General features: G+C 41.9%; 1 protein-coding gene across 1 annotated transcript in view; it reads left to right on the forward strand.

Moving 5' to 3' along the window:
* Positions 1–10,411, forward strand: part of LOC101853014 (serine/arginine repetitive matrix protein 2) — a gene marked incomplete at its 5' end in the record, with an annotated part of 158,514 nt that extends 148,103 nt beyond the window's left edge. Inside the window, 6 exon segments of the mRNA XM_013085015.1 lie at positions 72–274; positions 1,602–1,720; positions 3,122–3,252; positions 4,236–4,311; positions 4,705–4,942; positions 5,531–10,411. Coding sequence (XP_012940469.1) covers positions 72–274; positions 1,602–1,720; positions 3,122–3,252; positions 4,236–4,311; positions 4,705–4,942; positions 5,531–7,648 — 2,885 coding nt within the window.
* Between the last annotated feature and the right edge of the window lie 2,659 nt (positions 10,412–13,070).

Below are 13,070 nucleotides of genomic sequence, written 5' to 3' on the forward strand. Positions count from 1 at the left end.
GTCATTCTTGATACGCCAGTCTCAGATACATGTAATAATATGTCCTCTTCTCTCTCTGTGTCTCCTCCCAGGCCTTTCGTCAGACATACCGGACGGCCCCCACCACCTACACACCCACAGGTCGTCAGGGGAAAGCACTCCACTGAGCGCACAGGCAGAAGTGGGTGCCAAACTAGCACAGCTCAAGTCGGACCTGCAGGTGCTCCGAAGGCAGCAACAGCTGAACATGGAAGCTGTGAGGGACGAGCTCTCCAACACTTTCGCCCAGATCAAGGTGGGCTGGGAGGAAAAATTCCCGTTTACCGTACTTCAACTGAACCTGCTCTGACAGTGGGATACTGTTGACTACCTGTCCAAGACAATCACCTGTACAAATAGCCACTTTGCACTTCCATCTTGCGTTTTTCATCTATATATTATTATAATTATACTGTCCAAGACATCCACAGTGGCGTCAGTATCCTTGTAGTTAGGCTACCGGACCGTAATCGTGAGATTGTGGGTTGGGGGGGTTTGAGCCTCAGCTCGGTCCAATGTTGTGTCCTTGGGGAAGGCACTTTACATGAATTTCCTATTTGACTCGGTTCTTTCAGAGATGGACGTTAAACTCGGAGGTCCTGCTTCTTAAATAACCTAGCAAGTGTTGATAGGGGCGTTAAACCAATACCATTTCATCATTTTTCAAGGTTGGCTGGGAGTAAAAATTCCCCTTTTCTTCAATTAAACTGCTCTGACAACAGGATACTATCAACTACCTGTCCCTGAGAATCACCTGTACAAATGGCTACTTTCCACTTCCATCTTGCTTCATATTTATTTTATAATGATACTGTTCAAGACGTCCACCTGTCTAAAAAAAACTCTTTTCTCATCGGCAAAGGGTGACCGTCTTGTAAGACAATTTTGACTTACTTTGAATTTATGATGTATTTTTTTTCTTAAGACTTGCCAAAAAGATGTCAAGCCTGCTTCCTTTGAACTACTTTTTCTTAAAAGTTCTTTCTTTTGGTCTCTTCCAACGTTATGTCTTGTGCCTGTGCCTTGTTTTTCTTACTCCTCACCAGTAGTATATATCTCAAAAACCCCTCCGCCAGCTCACACATCTGTCCTGAAAAAAAAGGGGGAAAAAAAATTAAGCAGTGCTCAAACAAATATTCCTACAATTACAAACATAATTATAATTTTAAAATCTTTCATTCTCTTCGTTTTTGTTTTCTATTCTTCTCTTAATCCCTCCTTCATACCAAATTCTGTTTTCTCAACTGATGCTGACTATATTGTCAGGAGTAACCAAAATATACATAACATCTTCCATAAACTGTATTGTTCTGAACAAGGTATGCATAGTGGGTGGTTGGTGGGTGCTCTGATGTGGTTTGCTTCTTCTTTCCTATCAAAACATCTGTCATCCTTATCTCCCCTCCTTCTTTTTTGTGTTTGTTACTCTCTCGTAACACCTCTAATCTTCGGCACTTATATGACCTTATTGTGTTGCAAGTGCCGTAAATCTCTTACTAAAAAACTCTCTTTTAAAACTCTTACTAAAATTAAAGTATGCACATGTATAATCATGTACTCATTTCTGCATCTTGCCCCATCAGAGCGTCCTGTCCTGTGTGCCGGGGGCAGAGAACCAGGTGAACGTACACAAGAGGGTGGGTGCCCTGCAGGTGAAGACTACTTACCTGAGTGACAAGCAGCAGGTGGACAAGGAGCTCGGGTCAGTTTTCTCAGTCTTTTGTAGGCGGCGGGTGGGTGATGTTGGGTGGCCTGCTCTTTCAAGTTGTCTTTGAGATTTCGTTTTGTCTATATGTGGTAACTTTTTAAGCACAAGGGGGCTGTCCTAAAAAATGCTGTTTTGAGAAAATCGAAGGTAAAGCTTTTGCCCCTTGTTCAGTTTCTTTTAAAGACAAGGAGAGTTTTCTCTGTACCCAAACAAATGTACACACCTGTGAAGCCAAACTTCCCCTATAGGTAGGGCAATGCCTACTTTTGGGGTAGATCAAGATTTCTGGACACACCTGAAATCTGGTTTAGCCCGCTTGTTCTGGAGAAGCCCAAAAAACCCCAACCCAACTGATTCATTGACTTACTATCCAGTTTATGAAACTCAAACTTGTGTAGTATTGCGGCTTCAAAACCGGAAATGGTAGATACCTCATCTTTTGACACAATGTATCTGGTGACACGGTAATCATTTATATCTAAAAAATGACTTTGCAAAAATTGTCGTATAATGGAGTTTTATAATACTAAGCATTTGATGTCTGTTCCTGATGAACTGTAGCCAACATCATGTGGACTCGCTGGGAGCATCAACTCTACAATTACTCACTATCTCAAGGCATGCTTTTGGTGTTTGTCAGACCATCTGCAGTGAGAGGCAAAAATTTATCCCCCACATGACTGGATATATTCACTCCAATTACTCTGTCAGTGTTGTCGTTCATGTACAAGAAATGTAAGTGGTTCCCCCAACTCCAGAAGTCTTCTGTAGGGGCCTGTTCAGTTCCATTGTTGTACCTGGTAGTTGTACATGTAGAATGTTCAGAACTTTTGCCAAATAAATATTTTTATTATCTTCTGTATTCTTTTTATAAAGTGAAGAGAATTGGACTGAAAGCCTGAAGCAAATTGACCAAAATGAGTTTATAGTGCCATAAAACACATACTCGAACAAACAAACAAACAAACAAACGTGAAGAAAAAGTAAGTCTTTTATAATATTAATATTAATACAGTCAAACCTGTTCTAATGGCCACCTTGTATAAGACAATCACCTGTACAAAGAGCTACTTCCAATCCCCCCCCCCCCTCCTCCTCCCACTGCATAAAAAAAATAAATTATAATGACACTGTATAAGACATCCACCTGTCTAAGACAGACAATGGGTGGCCGTCTTAGACAATTTTGACTGTTCATGTTCTTTTAGTTTTAGTTTTAGTAGAGGTTTTACGGCGCTCGCAACTGCATAAGGTCATATGAGCACCAGATTCCTGCTCTTTGTTCCTGTCGTGGCTCAGAAAGTTTTCAAAGTACACTCTGCCCCTCCCTATATTATATTATATCTCTGATGAAACGAGGTTCAATTTCATTGGTTGTTTTGGTTTCTGTCACAGTGACCTTGAGGCGAGTGTTGAAGAACTCCGCACAGATGTCATCTCTCGACAGTGTCGTGTCAATAATGCTGACGTAGAGGGCATGGCTCTGTTGCTGAGCAACATCACCAAAAATCTGGCTGATCTCAAAGGTAAAGTGTGTGTTCTTTTAAGATTAAATACAAAATTATGCATGTACAATCTTTGTGATCCACATTTTATGTATGTTGCATTGCTGAGTCCAAGAGTAAAAGTTTGGCAATGTATGAGTGTTGTCAAGATGCTCATATTTTCTGGGTAATTGGATTTCATGTCACTTGTAGCCTACACCCTGTTTCTTCAATGTCTGTCTGTCCACCCTTTGACTTTTTTCCTGTTGCTATTGGTGTGCATAGGATAGACCTTGTTCAGTAGGTGGTTGGCGGGTGCTCTGGTATATAATTTGCTCCTTTTTTCCTATCAAATGTCTATCGTTGTTATCTCTCCTCCTTTTTTGTGTTTGTTACTCTCTTGTAACGTGGGTGGTTGGTGGGTGCTCTGGTATGGTTTGCTCCTTCTTTCCTATCAAACATCTATCGTCCTGATATCTCCTACTTCTATTCTGTGTTTGTTACTCTCTTGTAACACCTCTGATCTTTGGCACTTATATGACCTTATTGTGTTGCAAGTGCCGTAAAACTCATACTAAAAAACTCTCTTTTAAACACCTCTAATCTTTCCTAATTGTGTTGCAAGTGCTAAAACCAGAAAGGTAAAGTGCAAGATTTATTGGGGTTAATTTTAAAAAAATGTAGTGATGTGCTTCTCTTTACTCCTAACCGGAATGTGACCATCATCATTCCAACATACCAAAACTTCGTTTTAAGTCTTCTCCTTTCAAGAGACTGCACAGATGAATTGAAAGCTTCAAGAACAGAATCTAATTAAATGATATATTGTTTTGTGTAATTTGCTACCTTGATAGACCACATTAATTCGAGGTTGTGGGAGAGGGTGAAAGTTTTTTTTGTCACTCTTATCTTTCTATATTAACTGTCATCTTTGTGTCCCTGTATTTCTCAACATCTCACCCAAGTAAAAAAACCCAAATAGATTAATAGAACGGAGACATATATGTTGAATTGGTTTTCTTCAGCTCGATTTCCGGAGATCCATGAACAGATGAAGGAAGTGATGGACTCGGAGCTAAGACTTGTTGTCTCGGAAGAAAAGTAAGTGACAGATTTGGCGTTCCTTGTATGTGCCTTGTTCTATTTTAGGTAAAAGATGCTATCTTGAAAGTTTCCCATTTTTCTCGAAAAGGGAAGTTTTGCAGAATTTTTTAACTTAATTAATTTTTTTGTTTCCTTTAATGTCTTGAAGCATAGTGAGTTTGCTGCATCCACATTCCCTGAACTAATATTTCTGTATTTCTTACCCAGACAAAAAAAAGGCATCATTATTAACATAATAAAACACTGCTTAGTGTAAGCCTGCCACATACCATTATGAAAAGTGGCATAAAGGGATGGAGTCTTTCACTTAGAGTCGATACATGAAGATAATTTTTAATAGAATTCATTTGAAAACAGATAATCAGAACCTTTGTCTTGCATCATTTTCAGATTCTTGAAGGAAGAACCGAATGAGATTGAGAACTCCCTGAAGAGGTGCAAGAAGCTGACGGGGACGCTCTACACCCTCAAGAGGCTGGCCTCGGTACAAGACCACCGGCCTCCTCAGGTGCCCAACATGGCTGCGGCCCCAGTGCAAGAGGTGCCCGATGCTGACCCAAAGTCGGCCGTACTAGAGAACATCAAAGCCCTGGTTCCGGACCATGACCAGAGAGTGCAGCACATGGAGGTAACTGCATCTAATACATCTATTTATGACTTCCCACTTTTAAACTCATCTCTGAATTTTGGTGTCATTCTCAAGTTTTAGTTTGAAGTTCTCAGTTGACATGATATTATATGGAGATTTGTTTCCTTGGAGGTTCTTTGAACTGAAATGATTGAATTCAGCCTTCTTTGTTTTCTTCTTGTATGAAAACATTTCATTTTCTTCGCAGCATATTTTTCATAAGATTGCTATCAGTCTCTTAATTTAAATTCCTCAAGAAAAGTCACACAATTAGTAAGAAAACTAGAACTGAAAGAAGAACTTGTGAGAACCGTTTTACGTCTCCTTCACCAAGTGAGATTTTGCATCAAGTGAATTTTTTAAATGTAGTGTTAAACTGATGGATTACAATTACAAGTTGTCCATAGGAGAGATATAGTATTTGTCATTATTTATTTATTTTTAAAAAATTTATATTTATTCATAGTGAAGTTTTGCTGAATTTGTGAACTTCTTAATTTATTTTTTTGTTTCCTATAATGTCTTGAAGCATAGTGGGTTTGCTGAATCCACATTCCCTGAACTAATACTTCTGTATTCCTTACCCAGGCTGCCGAAGCAGCGAGAGAACGAAAGAAAAAGATCAGCACCCAGCAGGAAGCTCTGAAGTTTGGCAAAAGTTTGGAAATGGCCTCAAAGAACTTGCGGCCTCCATCAGCGGCAGGTGACAGAATCACCGAGGGAGTGTCTGATGTGCCAGTGTCTCAAGTGACCACCAGTCACCCAAGTGTCTCTAAACCGGCTGTACCGTCCAAGCCATCTTCTCTGACTGCATATTCCAGCTCATCTTCTGCACCGACATATTCCTCTGCAGCATCAACCTCCTCACTGCCCTCCGCATCAACAGCCACAGTCACAACTGCAGCATCAGTCACTACAGCACCGAGTGTAAGCTGCCCGAAACCGTCGTTCACAGCAGCGCTCACGTCGACAGGGAAGACAACGGACAAGCCAACAGCGACCGTTTCTGCTATGACCAGCGCTAACACACCAGCGACTAACACTGTGTCGACCATCGCTGCATCACAGCATGGCCCGTCAGTTGTCAGAGCCGTGTCGTTGCCACTGACAGAGACCACCGGACGTCTCAGCAGCAATGTCCAGTCGGGCACGGGTGCGGTGACACACACAGTCAAAGTGGGCACCGAGACTGGCCACAAGTCAGATATGTCTGTATCAACCTTCCCCACGGTCAGCCCAAGTAGCCCAGTCAAGCCGCCTGTGTTCACAAAGCCTGGAAATCTGGTCAAATCCCCTACCCGGGAGAAGCCGTTGAGTGTTACGTTCTCTGACAAGCCTTCTTCTGAGGGTGTACAGCTGAGGCCAAAGACAGAGGTCAGCAAAAGTGTGGCGTCCACTGTGACCACAGCGGTGGCAGAAGCAGGGCCAACTGCTCGAGTGTCTCCGCCCAATGGGGACGTTCGGGCATCTCAGAAAGAGGTCAACGGGCACCCTGATGATCTGCCCACTGTGGAGAAAGTGGACTTGGCCACACAGAAACAGGCTGCTCGCTCAGCTTTCTTCAGCTCCATGAACACTCCGCCTACTTCCCCCGACATGCACTCCCCTAACCGTAACTCCGCCCTACTAGACCCAAGCCCTGTGGTTCGTCCAGGCCCCGTTGCCACCGTCAATGCAGGGGGCGTGGTGGGCAAAGTGACCCCTGGTCCCACTATCAATCTGGTTCTGTCTGGCACCGCAAGCCCCAAGTCCCCCACCAACCCTGGTTCTTTTTCCATTAGTCCCCCAAAAGACCTGGCCTCCCCACCTCCCCCCAACTCCAATACAACTACGATAACATCATCCAGCAAGACAGTTACATCCCCTCTCAGCTCGCCGTCACGGAGCAGCATCCCAATGTTAGTTGCAGACAAATCTGATGATCCACCCCCTCCCCCTCCTCCTCTGTCCTCTACCGAGTTGCTGTCAGTGGATACTTCAGCAGCAGGTGAAGTCACCATGAGACACAAAAAAGTTCCTCCTCCTCCACCCCCCAGGAAGGGTAGTCGTCCGACTTCGGCGAATCTATCCCCAGTCAATGGTGGGCTCAGTTCTACTGTCCTGAGGCCGCAATCAGAGGAGACGCCACCTCGGTTTGTTGGGGGAGTCCTCGGTCAACACAGACTCTCTGGGGGTCCTCTTTCCTCCACACCAAAACCCATCCCTCAGCAAAACCCACTCTCCAAGTTTGAGAAAGACATTGCCACTGGACTGTACGCCAACTTGAACCGACCAGATTTGCAGAATCAGAAAAGCTCTCCGCAGCATATGCTATCTGAAGCTAAGGCTCCGGCCATCCAGGCTCAAAGTGACAGTAAAAGAGACAGCACTCTCTCAAGGAACTCTCGTGGCTCGATTCGTAACTCAAAAGTGGGAATTGATGAGTACCCGATGCCTCCCCCTCCCCACATGACCATGGCCCTGGACCGGGAGGAACGTGGCAGCAGCAGCGAGAGCACCAGCAGCAGCTCTGGCACAAGTATGGGCTCCCAGCAGTCCGTGGTCAGTGTGGTACGTTCAGCATCCAATGCACAGGCACCGGCCAACAAGCCAAAGCCAGAACCCCCTCGCAGACACAGCAGTCTGTTAGCTAAGTTCACTGGCTCGCGAGACTCCAAGAGCAGCATCAACAATGGGAAGGCCAATGTTAATGGAGTCGATTTGTAATATGCACTGTACATAGTAATCTTTCACTTTGAGCATAACCAAGGATTATTTCTATTTTAAAGAAATTCTTAAAGGTTTTGGTGTATGTGACGAAAGACATTTGATTCATGTTTGTGTCCAAAGACTGTCACTTTTTAGAGAGTAATTCAAAACAAAAAGGTCATCTATTTCTTCTGCTGTGTGACTCGCTTCAAAGGATAAAGTCAAGTGAAAAGATCTCCTGCTTCACAATTTATGCATGTTGATGCTCCCAGCAGCTTACATTTGTTATTTTTAAAGCTCATAGTGTTTTATTAGTTCCAGTGTGTCTCGGTTTCATTTTTAGCCTTATTCATAATGACTGCTTAGTGTAAGACTCCTTCATACGCAACTTTTCGAAATGGGATATGGTGGAGTCTTACAGCACACTAAGCAGTTGCTAAGAAGCGATACGTTTTTGTTTCGATCTGGAAAGCGCATCTTTCTTGTCCTGGCAGTTTGTAGTGAATGAGCTAAGAGTTCATATACATACTTGAAAACACTGACTTGCTCATCTGTCTCTCTCAGCAGCCATGAAGTGAGATAAAACTCCACTGCGGGGAAGGCAGTTGTTTCTTAGTGCAATTTCTGAAGGTTGTGAGGAGACTGACCTATTACAAAGCAGTTTGTATATTTTTGTACAATAATGATGACTTGTTGTCCATTGATTCTACGACTTAAAATAGATAATATTTTGTAGATGTTTCACATTGATTTTTATTGCGTCTAAATCTGAATTGTAATGCCTGCAGTCCTTAAAGTGAATGATGAACATGAAAGTTTCATGTAGGTGTTCCAGTTTTGAGACAGGAGGGTTCTCTTTGCCTTTGTGTGGGCTACATTTGGCAATAGACAAGCAAGTCACACAGTTGCCCAAAGTGTCTGTCATGTGTTCGACTCGCGTGCCTCGGGCACTGTGTTGCATCATGCTGGGGGTCAAGTTGTTTCTGCTCTCTGCCGGAGTCAGATTAATGGCATATATATATATATATATCAATCACAGCAAAGGTAAAGTGAACTGTTTTGTTCCCAACTCTCTGCATCACTCTGTCACAGGGGAACTCCTCCCAAACACTTCACCTTCTTCATCTTCTGGAGCTCTTTGTCATTTGGAAGACACCAGTAGAGACAGCCTTAAGACAACGTGCCTGTTAATTCATCCTCACCAAACATTACCCTTGCCAGTCATTTTTTATCACAACTCACATCATCTAATACTAATATCACCTCATTTGGTTTTCAAAATTCAACCTTAAAAAAATATTAATAATAAGAGTTCTGTTTGATAGCTAATCTTCAGTCTAATTTATTAACTGAAATAGTTGGAAGAAAATTTTGTGTCTAATTTATTAACTGAAATTGTTGAGAGAAGGCTATTTTGTAGCTAAGTTGCACATCAGGCTCCACTGACTGAAAGGAGTGGTTTGACCTTGACATACTTTAAAGAGGTAATGTTGTCTTGTTTGTTGCTGATGTCTCTCTTCCAGATCAGCATATGTTTGAACTTTTTTATTGGTCTGTATAATATATCTTTGTCAGGTTTTGTGAAACATTTCCTTGATAAATTGACGCCTCCCACTTCTTTCATTTATCTTGATAAGTGGATAAAATTTAAAGTAGATTTTACTAAGAATAATTGACACAAGTTTTTCCTTTTTCCCGTCAAGACTTGTTGCTGATTAGAACAGTCTCAAGGTTTGATCATTGACTATCCACCTGGGCTACAATAGGCTATACTAGTCTCATTCACTACTGCCATCAACATGTGTCCCATCTCATCCTGTTCTCATTTCTTGTTGAAAACATTGCTGTGCATTTCTCCCCTTCAAATTTGTTTAAAAAACTTTATTGATGCAGTGTAAAAAAAAATAGAACTGAATCAACGATTTCTAATGTTGGAAAAGAACATCGGCCGCTTTCTCATGGCAGCTTCTGCTTGTAGGATTTATAATATCTGTTGTTATATATTTGTGACTTTATGAAGTTTTCAGTAGTAATTTCAGCAAATCGTGGCTGGCTGAGCATTTCTCATTGGTCATGAAGACATTGTGGTCTAATTTAAGGATCCAGAGTCTGCAGTGACTGCTGTCTCAAAGCGATTGTTTGATATGTCCATACATAATGTAATGAACTCTTGGCTGTGTTGCAGGTGAGATACTGCTTGTGCGTATTTATTCCTTGCTTTGTATTCATTGTGAAAATTCATTTAATTAATGGAGTCTTCTACATTTGATTTTTAACTTGAGCAATTTTTATTTTCTAAAGCTTTTCAGCTGCCGGTATTCTTAGTGATTCAGGACTAAAGAACTGTTTCTCGCAGTTTGAAGGACTGGAATCAAGTTTGCACCTTTAGTACTACGCAGTATCTGTGATTGCTTCTCTGTGTGTTCCTTAAGTAGGGCCTGTCTGTAGATGTGATGTGAGTCAACTCCTTGTCAGCAAAAACTCTGAAATACTTATCCCTATATGGAAACAGATGTACATGTAAATGTTGTAATGTTTAGTTTTACCAATTGATCTGCCCTCATTTCATTGTCCTTTTTTTTTGTTGTTTTGTCATTCATTTTATTTCAGCTAACTCCTCCGAGCTTGCCTTCAGAAAGTTGAATTACATTTGGCTTTATCCTTGCTCCCTTGTACATACATATCTCCGATTGCTGTCAGTTGTATGTGGACGTCTGAAACAAATTTCCTGCCTTAAACAAGCAGCTAATAAATTTTTCTGGAGAAATTTCTAGTTTGGAAGCATGTGTTGTAGCCTACTATTTTTGGTTTAAAAAAGTGATTGTAGTGGGTGTGAACTGTACCTATTTGAGCAAAGAGTAGTAAATTTGCCAAATCAGGAGAAACCTGACTCAAGGAGGAACATCTCAATCCCTTGTACAAAGATATATAATGGTGAGCTGAACTCGGAAATGACATTCTGAATCTTCGGTAGGCAAATAAAATGTTAAGCTTGATCTTCAAGCCCCATGCACCTATGATTTTATGCTTTGGTTGAAAAAGTTACAGTGCAATTAGACGAGCCAGTTGGCTCCCAACTCCTTCATCACACAGGTGTACAGCGACAAACTATTTTGCTATGAATGAGGTGGAGGCTCTCTCTCTCTGACTGATCATCAATCTAAGATCTTTTACTAAGTACATGTATGTCTTTCTAGATGCAATGTAGTTTTTTTTCTTGCTCTGTATCCTCGGTTTCCCAAAACTTGGTGACCAGGGTCTGTGGTGTAGTGGTGCACTTCACTGTTCCATGCAGGGGACCCAAGTTTGATTCCCGAGTGGGGAGAAAACTGAGTATCTCTGTGTTTCTGCTGGGATGTATTTGCCCGACAGGCAGGATCAGAGCCTGCCTCGTAAATGATATGAACTGTGTCGATGGGGGAGTAAATTACACTTACATTCTATGATTGAGCCAGCTTTGGGGGTGGTGTCAATGGCATTAACAGTCCCTGGGCCTCCCAATCCTGGTGTGGATGGGTGCGCTCACACCAAAGGGGTCGTGCCCTCTGCATATCATAGAAACTTGAGTTCATCATTACCAAAAGCCTCATTGCTCAAGGTCTGAGAAGTCTGAAAGTTGAGTCTTGAAGGGGACCAGGTTCCCACTTGGACGGATGACCATATTTTGTTTTAGTGAGTTTTACGGTATTTGCAACACAATTGGGTCTTTAAGTACCGTAATCATTTTATGGCACTTGCAACACAATTAGGTCATAGGAGCTGAAGATTAGTAGAGATGTTACAAGAGAGTACCAAACATAAAAAAGGAGGAGAGATAAGGCCAACAGATAGTTGACAGGAAAGTAGTAGCAAACCACACCAGAGCACCTGCCAACCACCTATGTAGAAGATCTGGTTTGTCACAAAACCGAAACCGTAACAAAAAACAAAAAAAAGGAGGAGAGATAGCAATGACAGATGTTTCATAGGACAGAAGGAGCAAACCACACCACAGCACCCACCAACCACCCATGATCTGTCAGAAGTCTGAACCTATCTATAAGATTTTTTTTGTTTTTTAGTAAGGTTTTACAGTACTCGCAACAGCATAAGGTCATATGAGCGCAAAGGGGTGGATGTCAACACAAAAGTCCAAACGGGGGAATCAAGCTTATTCTGCTCACCTCTCTAGCCTCAACAGCACTTACTACTTAGTCTGCTTCGACTATCAAGGCACCCCGGAAATAGCATTTCACAAGAGAGTGACAAACCTACAAAAGAAGAAGAGGAAAAATAAGGATGAGAAAAGAAAAGTGCACCACCAAACACAAAAATGGAAACAAAGAACACAATACACATGACGCGGACTAAAGTAGTAAATGTGGACTTAAGTAGTAAATACAATGAAGTCTGCAGACCTGGAGCACCATGACAAACAAACGTGTATTGTTAGCTATAGCCATAAGTTTTCCTTCATAAGTTCAGTGGAAACAAAAAAACATAAATCCCATGAAATACAAGATTAGTGTTACAAGATCTACAGTCTAGTCATCCTCTTTCTTTCTTTCTTTCTCCATTGTTGCACCATTCTCGCTCTTGTACAAAACACAGCAAAACCTTGCATGAATAATCTGGATTATTTTACAGCAAAAAGTCAACAAGTGATTTCATGACATGAGAGCATACATTCCATCCAACCCTCACAACAAAATGTTCAGAAGTATACAGGAAGGAGAGCTCCAACCTAAAAATGGCATTAATAATATTATAGAGAAGGAAAAAAATGAACAGGTCAAAGAAAGAAAAATATGCTGGGTACTTTTGTGCACAACAGTCCAAGACTTCATATTCGACCTTTTCAAGAATATGTCGCCTTGTTCTAGTCGAGAAACCACGGCTGCTTCTCATTTAAAGAAAGATACATGAAGCATATTAGAAGATTGTCGGTGTAAGATTAAAAACCACCAATCCGCAATGTCCGCTCTGACACAAACGGGTGGCTTGTGACCTAAACTGACAACAAAAAGAACAATGCAAGGAAGTGGAACAAAACCAGTAACGCATTAACACAAATAGAATCTAAAAAATTGGTAAGACTTGAACCAGAAATCGTCTTGGTCAGAGATGTTGGTTATAGAGACCTCTGGCCCAGTGAGAAGTGCCATGAGGGCGATATGAGCATGGACAACCATCGAGTTGAGCAGACCTGTATTTGTGCAGTGACAATTACATCAGTTGCTCCCATCTGCCTGAGTAGTCTAACTGGCTAGAAGAAGTGGGGGTAAAAAAATACAAGATTTGAGTTTTTCAAGAGTCAAATGAGAGACTCCTCAAGGGCCAAGGTAGAGAGGCACCCCTCCCTCCCTCCCCCACTTCTGAAAGAAAAGGCCCCGATACTGTAGAATGCGTGAGACTCCTTAGTCTCAACCTCTACCTTCCGTGACAAACACGCTACTACTGG

This window comes from Aplysia californica, unplaced genomic scaffold (genome assembly GCF_000002075.1).
Source record: "Aplysia californica isolate F4 #8 unplaced genomic scaffold, AplCal3.0 scaffold00335, whole genome shotgun sequence".
Lineage (NCBI taxonomy): Eukaryota > Metazoa > Mollusca > Gastropoda > Aplysiida > Aplysiidae > Aplysia > Aplysia californica.